The sequence below is a fragment of the Heterodontus francisci genome, chromosome 14, assembly GCF_036365525.1.
Source record: "Heterodontus francisci isolate sHetFra1 chromosome 14, sHetFra1.hap1, whole genome shotgun sequence".
Classification (NCBI taxonomy): domain Eukaryota; kingdom Metazoa; phylum Chordata; class Chondrichthyes; order Heterodontiformes; family Heterodontidae; genus Heterodontus; species Heterodontus francisci.
Genome location: NC_090384.1, coordinates 16,251,979 through 16,272,439, shown reverse-complemented (window position 1 = coordinate 16,272,439; position 20,461 = coordinate 16,251,979). Strand labels below are relative to the sequence as shown.

Sequence of the window (20,461 nt, the reverse complement as noted above, 5' to 3'; positions counted from 1 at the left end):
GGTTTATATATAGAATAACAGATACCCAGGAGTGAGTTACAGACAGGAATCTAATCAAGAGGTTCAGGGTGGTTTCTGTATAGAATAACAGATACCCAGGAGTGAGTTACAGACTGGAATCTAATCGAGGGGTTCAGGTGGTTTATATATAGAATAACAGATACCCAGGAGTGAGTTACAGACAGGAATCTAATCGAGAGGTTCAGGGTGGTTTATATATGGAATAACAGATACCCAGGAGTGAGTTACAGACTGGTATCTAATCGAGGGGTTCAGGGTGGTTTCTATATAGAATAACAGATACCCAGGAGTGAGTTACAGACTGGAATATAATCGAGGGGTTCAGGTGGTTTATATATAGAATAACAGATACCCGGGAGTGTGTTATAGACAGGAATATAATCAAGGAGTTCAGGGTGGTTTATATATCGAATAACAGATACCCAGGAGTGAGTTACAGACTGGAATATAATCGAGGGTTTCAGGTGGTTTATATATAGAATAACAGATACCCAGGAGTGAGTTACAGGCTGGAATATAATCGAGGGTTTCAGGTGGTTTATATATAGAATAACAGATACCCGGGAGTGAGTTACAGGCTAGAATATAATCGAGGGTTTCAGGTGGTTTATATATAGAATAACAGATACCCGGGAGTGAGTTACAGGCTGGAATATAATCGAGGGTTTCAGGTGGTTTATATATAGAATAACAGATACCCGGGAGTGAGTTGCAGACTGGAATCTAATCGAGGGCTTCAGGCAGTTTATATATAGAATAATAGATACCTGGGAGTGAGTTACAGACTGGAATCTAATCGAAGGGTTCAGGTGGTTTATGTATAGAATAACAGATACCCAGGAGTGAGTTACAGACAGGAATCTAATCAAGAGGTTCAGGGTGGTTTCTGTATAGAATAACAGATACCCAGGAGTGAGTTACAGACTGGAATCTAATCGAGGGGTTCAGGTGGTTTATATATAGAATAACAGATACCCGGGAGTGAGTTACAGACAGGAATCTAATCGAGAGGTTCAGGGTGGTTTATATATGGAATAACAGATACCCAGGAGTGAGTTACAGGGTGGAATATAATCGAGGGTTTCAGGTGGTTTATATATAGAATAACAGATACCCAGGAGTGAGTTACAGGCTGGAATATAATCGAGGGTTTCAGGTGGTTTATATATAGAATAACAGATACCCGGGAGTGAGTTACAGGCTGGAATATAATCGAGGGTTTCAGGTGGTTTATATATAGAATAACAGATACCCGGGAGTGAGTTACAGGCTGGAATATAATCGAGGGTTTCAGGTGGTTTATATATAGAATAACAGATACCCAGGAGTGAGTTACAGACTGGAATCTAATCGAGGGGTTCAGGTGGTTTATATATAGAATAACAGATACCTGGGAGTGAGTTACAGACTGTAATCTAATCGAGGGCTTCAGGCAGTTTATATACAGAATAATAGATACCTGGGAGTGAGTTACAGACAGGAATCTAATCAAGAGCTTCAGCGTGGTTTCTGTATAGAATAACAGATACCCAGGAGTGAGTTACAGACTGGAATCTAATCGAGGGGTTCAGGTGTTTTATATATAGAATAACAGATACCCGGGAGTGAGTTACAGACAGGAATCTAATCGAGAGGTTCAGGGTGGTTTATATATGGAATAACAGATACCCAGGAGTGAGTTACAGACTGGAATCTAATCGAGGGGTTCAGGGTGGTTTCTATATAGAATAACAGATACCCGGGAGTGTGTTACAGACAGGAATCTAATCAAGGAGTTCAGGGTGGTTTATATATAGAATAACAGATACCCAGGAGTGAGTTACAGACTGGTATCTAATCGAGGGGTTCAGTGTGGTTTATATATAGAATAACAGATACCCAGGAGTGAGTTACAGACTGGAATATAATCGAGGGGTTCAGGTGGTTTATATATAGAATAACAGATACCCGGGAGTGTGTTACAGACAGGAATATAATCAAGGAGTTCAGGGTGGTTTATATATAGAATAACAGATACCCAGGAGTGAGTTACAGACTGGAATATAATCGAGGGTTTCAGGTGGTTTATATATAGAATAACAGATACCCAGGTGTGAGTTACAGGCTGGAATATAATCGAGGGTTTCAGGTGGTTTATATATAGAATAACAGATACCCGGGAGTGAGTTACAGGCTGGAATATAATCGAGGGTTTCAGGTGGTTTATATATAGAATAACAGATACCCGGGAGTGAGTTGCAGACTGGAATCTAATCGAGGGCTTCAGGCAGTTTATATATAGAATAATAGATACCTGGGAGTGAGTTACAGACTGGAATCTAATCGAGGGGTTCAGGTGGTTTATATATAGAATAACAGATACCCAGGAGTGAGTTACAGACAGGAATCTAATCAAGAGGTTCAGGGTGGTTTCTGTATAGAATAACAGATACCCAGGAGTGAGTTACAGACTGGAATCTAATCGAGGGGTTCAGGTGGTTTATATATAGAATAACAGATACCCGGGAGTGAGTTACAGACAGGAATCTAATCGAGAGGTTCAGGGTGGTTTATATATAGAATAACAGATACCCAGGAGTGAGTTACAGACTGGTATCTAATCGAGGGGTTCAGGGTGGTTTCTATATAGAATAACAGATACCCAGGAGTGAGTTACAGACTGGAATATAATCGAGGGGTTCAGGTGGTTTATATATAGAATAACAGATACCCGGGAGTGTGTTACAGACAGGAATATAATCAAGGAGTTCAGGGTGGTTTATATATAGAATAACAGATACCCAGGAGTGAGTTACAGACTGGAATATAATCGAGGGTTTCAGGTGGTTTATATATAGAATAACAGATACCCAGGAGTGAGTTACAGGCTGGAATATAATCGAGGGTTTCAGGTGGTTTATATATAGAATAACAGATACCCGGGAGTGAGTTACAGGCTGGAATATAATCGAGGGTTTCAGGTGGTTTATATATAGAATAACAGATACCCGGGAGTGAGTTACAGGCTGGAATATAATCGAGGGTTTCAGGTGGTTTATATATAGAATAACAGATACCCGGGAGTGAGTTGCAGACTGGAATCTAATCGAGGGCTTCAGGCAGTTTATATATAGAATAATAGATACCTGGGAGTGAGTTACAGACTGGAATCTAATCGAGGGGTTCAGGTGGTTTATATATAGAATAACAGATACCCAGGAGTGAGTTACAGACAGGAATCTAATCAAGAGGTTCAGGGTGGTTTCTGTATAGAATAACAGATACCCAGGAGTGAGTTACAGACTGGAATCTAATCGAGGGGTTCAGGTGGTTTATATATAGAATAACAGATACCCGGGAGTGAGTTACAGACAGGAATCTAATCGAGAGGTTCAGGGTGGTTTATATATGGAATAACAGATACCCAGGAGTGAGTTACAGACTGGAATCTAATCGAGGGGTTCAGGGTGGTTTCTATATAGAATAACAGATACCCTGGAGTGAGTTACAGACAGGAATCTAATCGAGGAGTTCAGGGTGGTTTATATATGGTATAACAGATACCCGGGAGTGTGTTACAGACAGGAATCTAATCGAGGAGTTCAGGGTGGTTTATATATAGAATAACAGATACCCGGGAGTGTGTTACAGACAGGAATCTAATCAAGGAGTTCAGGGTGGCTTATATATAGAATAACAGATACCCGGGAGTGTGTTACGGACAGGAATCTAATCAAGGAGTTCAGGGTGGTTTATATATAGAATAACAGATACCCAGGAGTGAGTTACAGACTGGAATCTAATCGAGGGGTTCAGGTGGTTTATATATAGAATAACAGATACCCAGGAGTGAGTTACAGGCTGGAATATAATCGAGGGTTTCAGGTGGTTTATATATCGAATAACAGATACCCAGGAGTGAGTTACAGACTGGAATATAATTGAGAGGTTCGGGTGGTTGAGATACAGAATAACAGATACCCAGGAGTGAGTTACAGACTGGAATATAATTGAGAGGTTCGGGTGGTTTATATATAGAATAACAGATACCCGGGATTGAGTTACAGACTGGGATCTAATCGAGGGGTTCAGGTGGTTTATATATAGAATAACAGATGCCCGGGAATGAGTTACTGACTGGGATCTAATCGAGGGGTTCAGGTGGTTTATATATAGAATAACAGATGCCCGGGAATGAGTTACTGACTGGGATCTAATCGAGGGGTTCAGGTGGTTTATATATAGAATAACAGATGCCCGGGAATGAGTTACTGACTGGGATCTAATCGAGGGGTTCAGGTGGTTTATATATAGAATAACATAGTTGGTGTGAGTTACAGACTGGAATCTAATCGAGGGGTTCAGGTGCTTTATATATAGAATAACAGATACCCAGGAGTGAGTTACAGACTGGAATATAATTGAGAGGTTCGGGTGGTTTATATATAGAATAACAGATACCCAGGAGTGAGTTACAGACTGGAATGTAATTGAGAGGTTCGGGTGGTTTATCGATAGAATAACAGATACCCAGGAGTGAGTTACAGACTGGAATATAATTGAGAGGTTCGGGTGGTTTATATGTAGAATAACAGATACCCAGGAGTGAGTTACAGGCTGGAATATAATCGAGGGTTTCAGGTGGTTTATATATAGAATAACAGATACCCGGGAGTGAGTTACAGGCTGGAATATAATCGAGGGTTTCAGGTGGTTTATATATAGAATAACAGATACCCAGGAGTGAGTTACAGACTGGAATATAATCGAGGGTTTCAGGTGGTTTATATATAGAATAACAGATACCCAGGAGTGAGTTACAGACTGGAATATAATTGAGAGGTTCGGGTGGTTTATATATAGAATAACAGATACCCAGGAGTGAGTTACAGGCTGGAATATAATCGAGGGTTTCAGGTGGTTTATATATAGAATAACAGATACCCGGGAGTGAGTTACAGGCTGGAATATAATCGAGGGTTTCAGGTGGTTTATATATAGAATAACAGATACCCAGGAGTGAGTTACAGACTGGAATATAATTGAGAGGTTCGGGTGGTTTATATATAGAATAACAGATACCCAGGAGTGAGTTACAGGCTGGAATATAATCGAGGGTTTCAGGTGGTTTATATATAGAATAACAGATACCCAGGAGTGAGTTACAGGCTGGAATATAATCGAGGGTTTCAGGTGGTTTATATATAGAATAACAGATACCCGGGAGTGAGTTACAGGCTGGAATATAATCGAGGGTTTCAGGTGGTTTATATATAGAATAACAGATACCCAGGAGTGAGTTACAGACTGGAATCTAATCGAGGGGTTCAGGTGGTTTATATATAGAATAACAGATACCCGGGAGTGAGTTACAGACTGGATTCTAATCGAGGGCTTCAGGCAGTTTATATATAGAATAATAGATACCTGGGAGTGAGTTACAGACAGGAATCTGATCAAGAGGTTCAGCGTGGTTTCTGTATAGAATAACAGATACCCAGGAGTGAGTTACAGACTGGAATCTAATCGAGGGGTTCAGGTGGTTTATATATAGAATAACAGATACCCGGGAGTGAGTTACAGACAGGAATCTAATCGAGAGGTTCAGGGTGGTTTATATATGGAATAACAGATACCCAGGAGTGAATTACAGACTGGAATCTAATCGAGAGGTTCAGGGTGGTTTATATATGGAATAACAGATACCCGGGAGTGTGTTACAGACAGGAATCTAATCAAGGAGTTCAGGGTGGTTTATATATAGAATAACAGATATCCAGGAGTGAGTTTCAGACTGGAATATAATCGAGGGTTTCAGGTGGTTTATATATAGAATAACAGATACCCAGGAGTGAGTTACAGGCTGGAATATAATCGAGGGTTTCAGGTGGTTTATATATAGAATAACAGATACCCAGGAGTGAGTTACAGGCTGGAATATAATCGAGGGTTTCAGGTGGTTTATATATAGAATAACAGATACCCAGGAGTGAGTTACAGGCTGGAATATAATCGAGGGTTTCAGGTGGTTTATATATAGAATAACAGATACCCGGGAGTGAGTTACAGGCTGGAATATAATCGAGGGTTTCAGGTGGTTTATATATAGAATAACAGATACCCGGGAGTGAGTTCCAGGCTGGAATATAATCGAGGGTTTCAGGTGGTTTATATATAGAATAACAGATACCCAGGAGTGAGTTACAGACTGGAATCTAATCGAGGGGTTCAGGTGGTTTATATATAGAATAACAGATACCCGGGAGTGAGTTGCAGACTGGAATCTAATCGAGGGCTTCAGGCAGTTTATATATAGAATAATAGATACCTGGGAGTGAGTTACAGACTGGAATCTAATCGAGGGGTTCAGGTGGTTTATATATAGAATAACAGATACCCAGGAGTGAGTTCCAGACAGGAATCTAATCAAGAGGTTCAGGGTGGTTTCTGTATAGAATAACAGATACCCAGGAGTGAGTTACAGACTGGAATCTAATCGAGGGGTTCAGGTGGTTTATATATAGAATAACAGATACCCGGGAGTGAGTTACAGACAGGAATCTAATCGAGAGGTTCAGGGTGGTTTATATATGGAATAACAGATACCCAGGAGTGAGTTACAGACTGGAATCTAATCGAGGGGTTCAGGGTGGTTTCTATATAGAATAACAGATACCTTGGAGTGAGTTACAGACAGGAATCTAATCGAGGAGTTCAGGGTGGTTTATATATGGAATAACAGATACCCGGGAGTGTGTTACAGACTGGTATCTAATCGAGGGGTTCAGTGTGGTTTATATATAGAATAACAGATACCCAGGAGTGAGTTACAGACTGGAATATAATCGAGGGGTTCAGGTGGTTTATATATAGAATAACAGATACCCAGGAGTGCGTTACTGACTGGAATCTAATCGAGGAGTTCAGGGTGGTTTATATATAGAATAACAGATACCTGGGAGTGTGTTACAGACAGGAATCTAATCAAGGAGTTCAGGGTGGTTTATATATAGAATAACAGATACCCGGGAGTGTGTTACAGACAGGAATCTAATCAAGGAGTTCAGGGTGGTTTATATATAGAATAACAGATACCCAGGAGTGTGTTACAGACAGGAATCTAATCAAGGAGTTCAGGGTGGTTTATATATAGAATAACAGATACCCGGGAGTGTGTTACAGACAGGAATCTAACCAAGGAGTTCAGGGTGGTTTATATATAGAATAACAGATACCCAGGAGTGAGTTACAGACTGGAATATAATCGAGGGGTTCAGGTGGTTTATATATAGAATAACAGATACCCAGGAGTGCGTTACTGACTGGAATCTAATCGAGGAGTTCAGGGTGGTTTATATATAGAATAACAGATACCCGGGAGTGTGTTACAGACAGGAATCTAATCAAGGAGTTCAGGGTGGTTTATATATAGAATAACAGATACCCAGGAGTGTGTTACAGACAGGAATCTAATCAAGGAGTTCAGGGTGGTTTATATATAGAATAACAGATACCCAGGAGTGAGTTACAGACTGGAATATAATCGAGGGGTTCAGGTGGTTTATATATAGAATAACAGATACCCAGGAGTGCGTTACTGACTGGAATCTAATCGAGGAGTTCAGGGTGGTTTATATATAGAATAACAGATACCCGGGAGTGTGTTACAGACAGGAATCTAATCAAGGAGTTCAGGGTGGTTTATATATAGAATAACAGATACCCAGGAGTGAGTTAAAGACTGGAATATAATCGAGGGGTTCAGGTGGTTTATATATAGAATAATAGATACCCAGGAGTGAGTTACTGACTGGAATCTAATCGAGGAGTTCAGGGTGGTTTATATATAGAATAACAGATGCCCGGGAGTGAGTTGCAGTCTGGAATCTAATCAAAGGGTTCAGGGGTTTATATATAGAATAACATAGCTGGGTGTGTGTTATAGGCCTCAGCTCAACACGCAGCCTTCAAATGTTCGCCTAACGGCCCTCAATAGGCTGCCCCACGTACCCAGCTCTCCCCAAATACCCACGGCGGAGTACTGAACGACATCACGGGGAGGAAGGTCACAACCTGCAGCCAGCGGATATATAGCTCCTCATCCGCTAGGAATCCATTCGTCAGTGAGCCTCCTGAAAGGTCAAAGGCCACAAAGTAAAGATCTTTCAAATGTTTTGCTTTGGAGGATAGAAGCAGCTTGCATTCATTATTAAACTTCTTTAACAGAAAGTGAGGGATTCTCATTTGCTGTCATATGTGTGCCAGCCATGGTGGATCTGTATTTCAGGACTGGGCCTTAAGCAGCCAGATACTTGCCCAGTGAAGTCTCTGCTCCCTGCTGGCAGAGATTACTGAAGGGGATCTGTGTAACCACAATCTCCCTGGCCCTTAGGTACAGATAACGCTCAACCTTTTCCCAGCCACCAATAACCACTGAAACCAGTTTATTCATCGCTCCTCTCCCAACAGGTCTTGTGTAACAGTCCACATAGGCAGCAGATATGCTCTAGAGTACTGGGGAAAGGTGCAGTGTCAGACCTGGGGGGAGCAGCTGCCAGAAGTCTGGGGTCTATGACCAGACCTGAGCTGTGTCCAAAACTAATACTTACCTCCTTGATTTACAGGTAACAAAACTGTCGAGAGGTAGAGACAGAGGGAGAGGGCACGGGTCTCCCAGGAGTGTTCACTGAGGCAGAGGGTGAGGGCACAGGTTTCCCAGTAGTGTTCACTGAGGCAGAGGGTGAGGGCACGGGTTTCCCAGGAGTGGGCAATGAGACAGAGGGTGAGGGCATGGGTCTCCCAGGAGTGTTCACTGAGGCAGAGGGTGAGGGCATAGGTTTCCCAGGAGTGTTCACTGAGGCAGAGGGTGAGGGCACGGGTTTCCCAGGAGTGGGCAATGAGACAGAGGGTGAGGGCATGGGTCTCCCAGGAGTATTCACTGAGACAGAGGGTGAGGGCATGGGTTTCCCAGGAGTGGGCAATGAGACAGAGGATGATAGTGAGAAATTTTCAGGAGTGGTGGAGTGATGGAGGCTGGGAACAAGGGATTACCAGGAATTGGGTAAGAGATAATCAGGGGTGTGGGGAACTGTGAAAGGGGTCAGGGCTGGAATGGTTTGGATTCTGGAAGAACCTCTAAGATGTATAGGGTAGGAAGACAGAAGTAGCAGAAACTGTTGTACAGTTGGTCCCAACCTTAAAAAGACAACAAATTCCAATGGAATGGCATCAATCCGTGAGGTAACGTACCACAGGGATAGTCTTCAGGGGAAGTGTTAATGTATCAGAGGAATGGGTTTACTGAGAGCAGTCACTGAAGATGGGAATTATTGAGCTTCTTTTCCTGGTAGCTGTAAGTCACCAATGTTTCACAGCCATACAGCAAGGTGCTGAGAACACAGGCCTTATAAATTAGTAAACCAGAAGACAGCCATACAAAGGAGAAGGAGATACTAAGCAAACAAACACTGGAGCAGCTAATGTCAAGAAATCCAAACTGCACGTGATGATGGAAATCTATGATCTATATTTGAAGGGATCAAGAGGGCCCTTGGCCCCACCCTCACCAAAGTTCAGGTTAAATACAGGGTAAAGCTCCTGCTACACTGGCCACAACATTGGAGCAGACTTCTGATTGGTCCCCTTGGAGGACAGGACACACCCAGCAGTTTGTCCGGAATGTGTAATTTGATTCTGTTTTCTGTGGAATAATTCAAGGTCTCTGCAATGTGTAATTTGATCAGTCATTGCGATGAAGGTCAATTCTAGAGCTGACAGTGCTGCTGTGATTGTCCAGTATGGCTGAGGAAGGTAGAATGCACAAGTGGAGCTGTAGTTAACTTTGTGACAATCCTGTTATCTAGTGTAATTACAGTTATCTTTGGCTGATAAAATAAAGGACATTGTACTCTAATTAGAACATTTGTTACTTTGGAGATTTATGGATTTTTTCCTGTTCAGAATGATGGGGCCAAGATCAGGGCTACAGCTCTAAGGCAGAAACATATATTCAAATCCAACAAACTGGTGAGACACTGGCCTAGACACGCTAGTGAGTGGCTCTTTCTGTCCAGCATGAGCAACAAGGTCTTCCCTCAATAATAAAAACAGGAAATGCTGGAAACACTCAGCAGGTCTGGCAGCATCTGTGGAGAGAGAAGCAGAGTTAACATTTCAGGTCAGTGACCTTTCATCAGAACTCTGAGTTCACAGACCTGAAAAGTTAACTCTGCATCTCTCTCCACAGATGCTGCCAGACCTGCTGAGTATTTCCAACATTTCTTGTTTTTATTTCAGATTTCCAGCACCTGCAGTATTTTTCTTTTATTTTATTTTGCCGCTACAGCCTGATTGGCTGCCAATGTGTCCACACAGCCGAGAAGGCCTTCCTTCCATTGCCCAGCCTGCGGGAAGGGCTTTGTGACAGTCCACACGGAGAAGCATTTCCGCTGTGAGGAATGCTCCAACCACTTCCATTTGGTGTTCCACTGGAGCACAACCTCACCCGGGACAAACAGCAAACAATGTCACTCCACAGTCCCACTTCTAGTTTCCTCTCCAGTCGGCTCATCAGAGTTGCAGACAGGCAAGAGCCATCAAGTGCACATGCACAGTCTTAAAACAGTCTTCAGGCTCCCCAAACGGGCGCACATCTGCTGAAGGACTGATATCCTTTGCAAGCATTCACTCCGATCAAACCCTCCCAAAGCAGGTACAGCATGGGTTAGATACAGGGGCCTGAGGAATAAAGGTCATCCTGACAAAATACATAAAAGGAGCCTGGGGTATAAAGGCCACCTTCTAAAAAGGTTAGATACAAAGTAAAGCTCCCAATACAAATAAAAAGAAAAAAAAAACAGGTTAGATACAGAGTAAAGCTCCCTCTACAATGTCCCATCAAACACTCCCAGGACAAGTACAGCACAGGGATAGATACAGAAAAAAAAGATAAGAAAAAAACGGGGTTGGCTGCTCTCTGATTGGGAAGCCTGAGTGCTGAATGCATCAACGAGGTGCAGCTGACTGTGCTGCAGTCAGTTGCTGGAGGTGCTGCTGGAGAGGGAGAGCTGAGGAGAGAACTGCAAAAACCTTTCAACAACTTTTGCTGCAGAGGAAAGACTTTGGAATACGGCTGTATTTTGAGGTGGGTGTCGAGCACCAGACTTATATTTATTTGGACTGTTGGGAGAGGTTGGAGAGGCCAGAACAAGGGGTGGGGGGCTGTACAATTCTGCAGGGAGCTGTGCAGTTGCACTAAAGTTACAAGGAAGCTCCCTCCCCACCCCAATTGCCCAGCCTGGGCAGCTTCAGCTGACTCAGGTGAAGACGCCTCCCCCAACCAGAAGACAGAGGACCGGAAGACCAAGTGTGCTGGCAGAGACTGTTTTAAGTGTGCTGTGTGCACCACCTCCTGACAGCAAGTCATCCTTCACAGCCTGTCTTTCCCTCTGCTCTATTCCCTCAGCCTCTCCCCTAACCTGTTGTTTGTTAGTGAATCTTTCAAGTTTTTTGAAATACAAGCCTACAATTTGGGTTTAGCTCTTAGACCCATGGCAAGCACTTCATCACCGGTGGCGGAAACCTCTACTGCCTATGCAGCTGTAGCCTCTGTGGCTGCCCACGTGGCCCCGTCACCCTTTAAATTGCTAACATCCAGACATGGGGTGAAGAGCTATCCCCACCCCAACATGTCCATTGAGGCCTGCGTGAAGGCAATAGCCAAGGTTGTTGGCCCCTCGGCCATTGTTGCAGCCTCAAAGATGTACGGGAAGGCTGTGTTTTTTCTGAAGACCGAGTGGGCAGTGTCCCTGGCCCTGAGTAATGGGATCACTGTGGGGGGGGACCTTCCTGCTGGTGGACCCTCGGTGGGCCACTGCGCAGAGGATAATATTGTCCAATGTCCCGCCCTTCATTCCCAGTGAGCTCCTCCTCCCCCGCCTGGGGGAGGTGAGGTCGGGGATCACCCCAATCCCGCTCAGTCTTCGGGAAAATAGCCTCCGGCATTTGTACTCCTTCCACCGCCAGCTATTTATGCAGCTGGCGCGGGAGGAGGTCTCGGAGGGCCAATTTAATATGGAATTCCAGGGGACGGCCTATCGCGTCTTCTGGACCTCGGACGGGGCGCGATGCTGTGCCTGCAAGGGGGTGGGGCACGTTCGTAAGAACTGCCCCAACCTCCCAGCAGCCAACTCCACCTCGGCGGCCCAGGGTGGCGCCTGTGCACATCCTTCCACTCCCCCCACACATCGTACAGACACTGCTCAGTCGGTCCCGGAGAATGTGGTTTTCACAGCCTCCGGCAGGGAGGCGAGTGCCCATCCGGGTGGAAGGAAAGTGCGGAGCAAAAATAAACACCGAGAGGCGCATCCCCTGGACAACGTGACACAACCCGAGCCTGAGCTCAGCCCAAGGCCCGTTCCCATGGAATCCACCTGTCCCAGGGCTGGGCTCAGGCCAAAAAAAATGAGGGGGCAGAGGCGGAGGCCTCTGATGACATGGAGGTCTCTGAGCCTCCGCGCCCTAGTGGGAAAAAGAGGAGAAGGCACCCCCCCACAGAGGTAACTCAGGGCCCTGAGGTGCAGGGTCCATCTGTTGGAGGGCAGTTGTCTCCTGTTTCAGGTCCCCAGGGTCCCCCTGCTACTACCACCCTCAAATCTGTAAATCCTGAGCAAGAGCTCCCTACCCCTCAGAATGGAGGGGCGGGGGAGACACCTGTACATGTGGCCCCTCCGGGGGAAGCCAGTGGAGCCCTGCTTGTGGTGGGGGAGCCTGGGGATGCCTCCCATTCTGCCACTGGGTCGGGTGCCCTGAGTAGAGGAGAGGGCGAGGCGCAGAAGGGTCGGCCCTCCCAGCCAGAATCCACCACCAACCAGGAGACACCCGACCTGGTTATAACTGAAAATGCTGCCCCATCTGTTGGCCCTGTGGGTGCTGGCGGAGCGGGAGATGGCCTCCTCTCTCCGCCTCCGGTCTCGGCTCTGGTTGGATTTCCGGAGTCGGGAACTTCCGTCTCCCCTGGACTGCTCATTGGCCTGGGGACGGAGGTGGAGGGGGGTCCTGAACCGTTGGCGCCCACAGGCTCCAGTTTCACAGTAGAACCCGGAGAGGACTCCTCCGTCATCGATACTGGGGGTGGGATTGTGACGGAGGCGGAACCAGCTGGCGGGGCCGGGGGGTCCGCCCCACAGTGTGTGGTGGGTGTGTCGGCCGCTGGCGGTGACGACCCGGAGGAGGACGGGTACTCGGTGTGGGGCACAGTGGACGACCTTAATTCCATCGCCAGTGAGGTGGTGGAGTCCCTCGTGCCTCCCACCGAGTCTCCTCTCATCCCAACGTCGGAACTCTGGGATTTCCTCGCGGCTTGCAGTGATTGCCGCAATAACGTTCAGCTGGCCCTCGGCCGTTGGTCGAGTCTGGCGCTGATCATTCAGTCCGTCCTTGCCGCCCTCAAGAAAGCGGGCAAGGGCATGGGTGTGACACTGGGTGAGGGGCACCATTTTAATGCGTTCCTCAATGGGTTGCTGGGGGAGTGGAGGGCCAGGTGCACTTCCATTCCCTCCTCACAGTGAGGTGTTGGTGACGGGTTTTAAGTACCTTTGACATGAAGATAACCATAGCCAGCCTCAACATCAACGGCAGCAGGGGGTCTCACCATAGACTTCACAATCTCTCTTTGTGGACGTGTACGCGCCCAGGCCCGGCGCGTTGCAAGCGCGCTTCTTTGAAGAAGTGTCCGCTCTCTTGAACTCCATCGACAGCGGCGAGTGCATCATCCTCCGGGGGGATTTTAACTGTACCCTCGAGGTGGGGGATCGCTCCGGTCCCCAGCGCGGCCAAACATCGGTGGAGAAGTTGAGGGAACTGATCAGCTCCCTCAACTTGGTGGACGCCTGGCAGAATCTCCATCCCGACTCCAGCGCCTTCACGTGGAGGTCTGGAGGAGGGGCCCAAATCGACCGCCTCTACTGTTTGCAGGCATACGTCTCCCACGTCTTGGAGGCCTCCATGCGGCTGGTGCCGTGCTCGGACCACCACTTGGTGTGGACGGAGTTCATTCCGCTCCACATGAGGGCGGGGTCCGCGTACTGGCACTTTAACAACCGGCTGCTGGAGGACGAGTGATTCCGGGACTCGTCCGTCGATTCTGGGCCGACTGGAGAAGGAAGCAGGGGGACTTCCCCTCCTTGAGGCTATGGTGGCATGTGGGCAAGACTCACATCCATATCTTCTGTCAGGAGTACGCGAAGGGGTCGACCAAGGGAAGCCGAGATCGGGCGCCTACAGAGGGAGGTGCTCAACTTGGAGTCCCACCTCGGTCATGCCGTCGTGGACCCGGCCCTGTGGTAGGCACACAAAGAGAAGAATGGTGCGCTGAGGGACCTGCAGCTCATAGGGTCCCGAGATGCGTACGTGAGGTCGCGGATCCAGATCCTGGAAGATCTGGACCGCGCCTCACCCTTCTTCTACTTGCTTGAAAAATGGCGGGGGGTCCGTAAGCAGCTCATTGAGCTGCTGGCCGACGACGGATTCTCCATCACGGATCAGAAGGGAATGGGCCTCCTGGTCCATGCTTATTACAGTGCGTTGTTCTCTCCGGATCCGTCGAGCGAGGACACGCACAGGGTTTTGTGGGAGGATCTGCTGCAGGTCAGCCCGGAGGGCGCCGAAGGATTGGACGCTCCGCTCACGTTGGCGAAGCTGACTGGCACCCTCCACCAGCTCTCGAGGGGCAAATCCCCGGGGCTGGACGGGCTGACCGTGGAGTTCCTCAGGGCGTTCTAGGACGTCCTGGGGGATGATTACGCGCGGGTCCTGGGGGAAAGCCTGGTGACCGGGGAGATGCCCCTCTCATGGCACAGGGCGGTCATCGTCCTGCTGTTGAAGAAGGGCGATCTCCGCCTGCTTAAAAACTGGCGTCCGGTCTCCCTCCTCAGCAGGGATTATAAGATCTTTGCCCGGGCTATGTCTACCCGCCTGGGCTCCATGCTGGCCCACATGATCCACCCCAACCAGTCCTACACGGTCCCGGGCCGGTCCATCCAGGACAGCATCCACTTAGTCCGGGACCTGATCCATCTTTCCCAGAGGACTGGTCAGTCTGTCGCCTTTCCCTCGATCAGGAGAAGGCGTTCGACAGGGTGGATCACGAATACCTTTTTGGGACTCTGCGCGTTTTCGGACTCGGGCCGCAGAGTGTCTAGTCAAGGTTAACGGGACCTTGACGGTGCCCCTTTGCTTTGGGAGAGGAGTGCGTCAGGGATGCCCCATCCGGCCAATTGTATACCACCTGCGTGGAGCCCTTCCTGTGCCTGCTTCGCAGGAGATTGACGGGATTGGCTCTGCGCGGGCCAGCCATGCGGGTCGTCCTCTCAGCGTACGCCGACGATGTGCTCCTCGCGGTCACAGATCCCGTTGACTTGCGCAGGATGCGCGACTGCCAGCAGACCTTTTCTGCCGCGTCCTCCGCGAGGATCAATTGGGAGAAATGTTCTGGACTCCTGGTGGGTCAGTGGCGGCTGGACTCCCTGCTGGAGGAGTTGACACCTTTTGCGTGGAGCACCACGCACCTCCTCTATCTGGGAGTGCACCTTAGCCCCGCTGAGGAAGCCTGGCCAGCAAACTGGCATGAGTTGGAGGCGAAAGTCACCACTCGGCTGGGGCGCTGGACAGGACTGCTCCGAGTGCTTTCCTGCAGGTGCCGAGCGCTGGTCATAAACCAACTGGTGGCCTCGATGCTGTGGTACCGGTTGGTCACTTTGGCCCCGCCCCCTGCATTCACCACCAAGATCCAGAAGAAACTCGTCGATTTCTTCTGGGGCAAGAGGAAACACTGGGTCTCTGCCGCGGTCCTGAGTCTCCCGATCGAGGAGGGCGGCCAGTCGCTGGTGTGCGTCCGCACCCAGGCTGCGACTCTCCGCCTTCGGACCCTGCAGAGATACCTGTACGTCGAGCGTCCTCCCAGATGGTGTGTGCTGGCGACGTATTTTTTCCGCCAGTGTTACTGCCTTCAAGACGACACGCAGCTCCCGGCGGAGTCCGTTAGCTGCGCCTCTCTGAGGGAGTTGCCTGTCTTTTACCGGGATCTATTCTGAGTCTGGAACATGGTCGCCTCCAGTCAGGGCGCTCCTCCGCCGGCGGAGGAGAGCGCCTCGGCTGTCCGGGCGGCCGACTCCGGGGATGGACTGGCGGGCGGAGGAGTAGCCGAAGCCCCCGGGATACCCTTCACTGCGGGTGGCGAGGGGGCTTGGGAGAGCGGAGTGCTCCCGGCTGAGCTGACCCCCACTCGGCCTGAACTGCTCATTGGACCCAGGCCCCGAACCCTTCCTCGGGAGCCGGTCCCGCGCAACCCGAGCTGGTTCTCGGAAATGCCCTGCGTGCCATTCCAATCGGCGCGGAGGGGTTTCCTGTAGGGGCTGCTCCTGCACACTCTTCACTTCCTCGCCTTCGTCAGCTGGCCGGACACACTCTGGCAGTCCGCGTTGCCATCTGGCGGCGAGGGGAAACCCCAATGGAGGTCTCTCTACGCGGGAGTCCTCTCTCTTTACATCGGGGACCAGGGGTGGAGTGTGTTGCACAGGGCAGTCCTGTGCAATAGACTTTTAAGTAGGTTCACGGACTCCCAGGCCGCCTGTACCTTCTGCGGTCTGGACGAGTCCGTGTTTCACGTATATATGGAGTGTGCGAGGTTGCAGTCCCTCTTTGAGTATTTGAAGGGGCTGCTCCTCAAGTTCTGGCTGCACTTCAGTCCCACGCTCCTGAACTTTGGGCACCTGGTGCGGAGGGGCGTAGGCCGAGAGGGGGATCTCCTCGTCGGTCTGCTCCTGGGCCTGTCCAAGGTGGCAATTCCCAGGTCCAGGCTTTGGGCCGTCAGGGGGTCTGTCCTCCCCGATTGCCTGCCCCTCTTCTGCGGTTACGTTTGCGCCCGGGTGTCCCTGGAGAAGGAGCATGCGGTGTCCGCCGGTACGCTTGAGGCCTTCCGTGACCGGTGGGCACCACAGGGACTGGAGTGCATTGTCGACGCCGAGAATTGCAATTTAATTTCAGTTTATTTTGTTTATTTATGTGTTTTTAATAGTTATTTTAAAAATATGTATATAAAGGGGGCCTGCCCCCTCGCCATAAAATATATAAAAAAAAGAAAAAAAAACAGGTTAGTTTACACTGTCCCATCAAACACTCCCAGGACAAGTACAGCACAGGGTTAGATACAGAAAAAACAGATAAGAAAAAACGGGATCGGCTGCTCTCTGATTGGGAAGCCTGAGTGCTGAATGCATCAACAAGGTGCAGCTGACAGTGCTGCAGTCAGTTGCTGGAGGTGCTGCTGGAGAGGGAGAGCTGAGGAGAGAACTGCAAAAACCTTTCAACAACTTTTGCTGCAGAGGAAAGACTTTGGAAAAAGGCTGTATTTCGAGGTGGGTGTCGAGCACTAGAGTTATATTCATCTGGACTGTTGGGAGAGGTTGGAGAGGCCAGAAGAATAAGGGGTGGGGGGCTGTACAATTCTGCAGGGAGCTGTGCAGTTGCACTAAAAATACAAGGAAGCTCCCTCCCCACCCCAATTGCCCAGCCTGGGTCAGTTGAAGCTGCCTGGCTAAGAAGAAAGCAAAAGACAGATGGTGCTTGGGCAGCTGTCAGCTGACCCAGGTGAAGACACCTCTCCCCAACCAGAAGAGCTTGTGAAGGACTGTTTTACTGAACTGTTGTCTGTCATATCACCTCGGTGAAGCAAGTCATCACTCCCAGCCTCCCTTTTCCTCTTCAGTATCCCTCTGCCTCTCCCCTCACTTATTATATATTTATTTACAAATGTTCTTGCTTTATTTGAAATCTGCAGGCCTACCGGTGGGGTGAGGTTTAGCTCTTGACCCATGGCAAGTCCATCTGTGCCAGTGGCGGGGCCCTCTAACACCTATGCGGCTGCAGTCTCTGTGGCTGCCCATGTGGCCCGGTCGCCATTCAAGCTGATCACCTCTAGTCATGGGGTGAAGAGCTATGCCCACCCCAACATGTCTATTGAGGCTTGCATAAAGGCGATGGCTGAGGTTGTGGGCCCCTCGGCCATTGTTGCAGCCTCGAAGATGTACGGGAAAGCTGTGTTCTTCCTGAAGACCGAGCGGGCGGTGTCCCTGGCCCTAAGTAAGGGGCTCACTGTGGGGGGGGGGGGGGGGGGGGGAACCTTCCTGCCGGTGGACTCTCTGGGGGCCACTGCACAGTGGATAATCTTGTCTAACGTCCCGCCCTTCATTCCCAGTGAGCTCCTCCTCCCCCACCTGCACCATCTGGGGGAGGTGAGGTCGGGGATCACCCCAGTCCCGCTCGGTCTTCAGGAAAACAGCCTCTGGCATGTGTATTCCTTCCGCCGCCAGCTATTTATGCAGCTGGTGCGGGAGGAGGTCTTGGAGGGCCACTTCAACGTGGAGTTCCAGGGGACGGCCTACCACGTCTTCTGGACCTTGGACTGGGCGCGGTGCCACGTTCGTAAGAACTGCCCCACCTCCCGGCTGCCAACTCCACCTTGGCAGTCTAGGGTGGCACCACAGCATCTCCTCCCACTCCCCCTACACCTACAGACACCACTCAGTCAGTTCCGGAGGCTGTGGCTTTCACGGCCTCCAGCAGGGAGGGGAGTGCCCGTCCAAGTGGAAGGCGTGTAGGAAAAATAAACATCGAGAGGCATGTTCCCTGGACCCCATGACACTACCCGAGCCTGAGCTCAGCCCAAAGCCCACTCCTAGGGAACCCACCTGCCCCAGGGCTGGACTCAGGTCCAGGGTAACTAAAAAAGAGGGTGCAGAGGCAGAGGCCTCTGATGACATGGAGGTCTCTGAGGCTCCGCACCCAAGTGAGAAAAAGAGGAAAAGGCACCCCTTCACAGAGGCAACACAGGGCCTATCTGTTGGAGGGGAGCTGTCTCCTTGTTTGGAACCCCAGGTTCCCCCTACCACCACCAACATCAAGGCTGCAAAGGTTCCGAAGAAGGGTCATTGACCCGAAACATTAACTCTGCTTCTCTTTTCACAGATGCTGCCAGACCTGCTGAGTGGTTCCAACATTTCTTGTTTTTATTTCAAGGCTGCAAAGCCTGGGCAGGAACTCGCTAGCCCTCAGGATGGAGGGGAGGGGGACGCCCCTGTACTTGCAGCCCCTCCTAAAGGAGCAGGTAGAGACCTGCTTGTGGTGGGGGAGCCTGGGGATGTTCCTGGAGAAGCCACCCATTCTGCCACTGGGTCGGGTGCCCTGAGTGGAGGGGAGGGCAAGGCCCCAAAGGGTCAGCCCTCACAGCCAAAATCCACTCCTGACCGTGATGTACCCGATTCAGTTACAGTTGAAAATGATGCCCCTTCTGTTGGACCTGTGGGTGCCTCCGGTCTTGGTTCTGGCTGGATTTCCGGAGTCAGGAACTTCCGTCTCCCCTGGACCGCTCATTACCCTGGGGATGGAGGTGGAGGGAGGTCCTGAACCACTGGCGCCCATAGGCTCCTGTTCCACAGTAGAACTCCTCCGCCATCAATCATGGGGGTTGGATCGTGACGGAGGCGGGACCAGCTGGCACGGCCGGGACATCCGCCCCGCTTTGTTTGGTGGGTGTGTTGGCCGCTGGCAGTGATGACCCGGAGGAGGATGGGGACTCGATGTGGGGAACGGAGAACGATCTTGATTCCATCACCAGTGAGGTGGTGGAGTCCCTCGTGCCTCCCACTGAGTCTCCGCTCATCCCCACGGCAGAACTCCAGGATTTCCTCGCAGCATGAAGGGGTTGCTGCAATAAAGTTCAGCTGGCCCTCGGCCGTTAGTCGAATCTGGGGCTGATCATCCGGTCCATCCGTGCTGCCCTCAAGAAAGCGGGCAAGGGCACGGGCATGAAACTGGTTGAGAGGCGCATTCCTCAATAGGTTGCTGGAGGAGTGGAAGGCCAGGTGCACTTCCACTCCCTCCTCACAATGAGGTGTTGGTGACGGGTTTCAGAGCACTTTTGACATGAAGATAACCATAGCCAGCCTCAACATCAAGGGCAGCAGGAGGTCTCACCACAGATTTCATAATCTCTCAGTCCTCAGGGAAGAGAGACATGCGGTTAGCATTCTGCAGGAAACCCACACCGTTCCGGGAGACAAAGCCACATGGCTCCTGGAATGGCAAGGTGGGGCCTACATGAGCCACCTTACCCCTATTTCTAGTGCGTTGGCTGTCTTGTTGGCCCCGACTTTTCAGCCAGAGATCTTGGGGGTCAAGGAGCTCGTGCCAGGCCGTTTGCTCCACCTCGCCATTTGCCTGGGTAGCGTGCCGCTCCACTTTGTGAACGTGTACACGCCCAGGCCCAGCGCGTTGTAAGTGCGCTTCTTTGAAGAAGCGTCTGCTCTCTTGAGCTCCATCGATAGCGGCAAGTGCATCATCCTCGGGGGGGCGATTTTAACTGCACCCTCGAGGTGGGGGATCACTCGGGTCCCCAGCGCGGCCA

At 49.9% G+C, this 20,461-nt stretch overlaps 1 protein-coding gene across 1 annotated transcript in view; it reads right to left on the bottom strand.

Annotated features, from left to right (window-relative positions):
* Positions 1-20,461, bottom strand: part of si:ch211-236l14.4 (SITS-binding protein) — a 222,217-nt gene that overhangs the window by 42,515 nt on the left and 159,241 nt on the right. Inside the window, 1 exon segment of the mRNA XM_068046788.1 lies at positions 8,011-8,132. Coding sequence (XP_067902889.1) covers positions 8,011-8,132 — 122 coding nt within the window.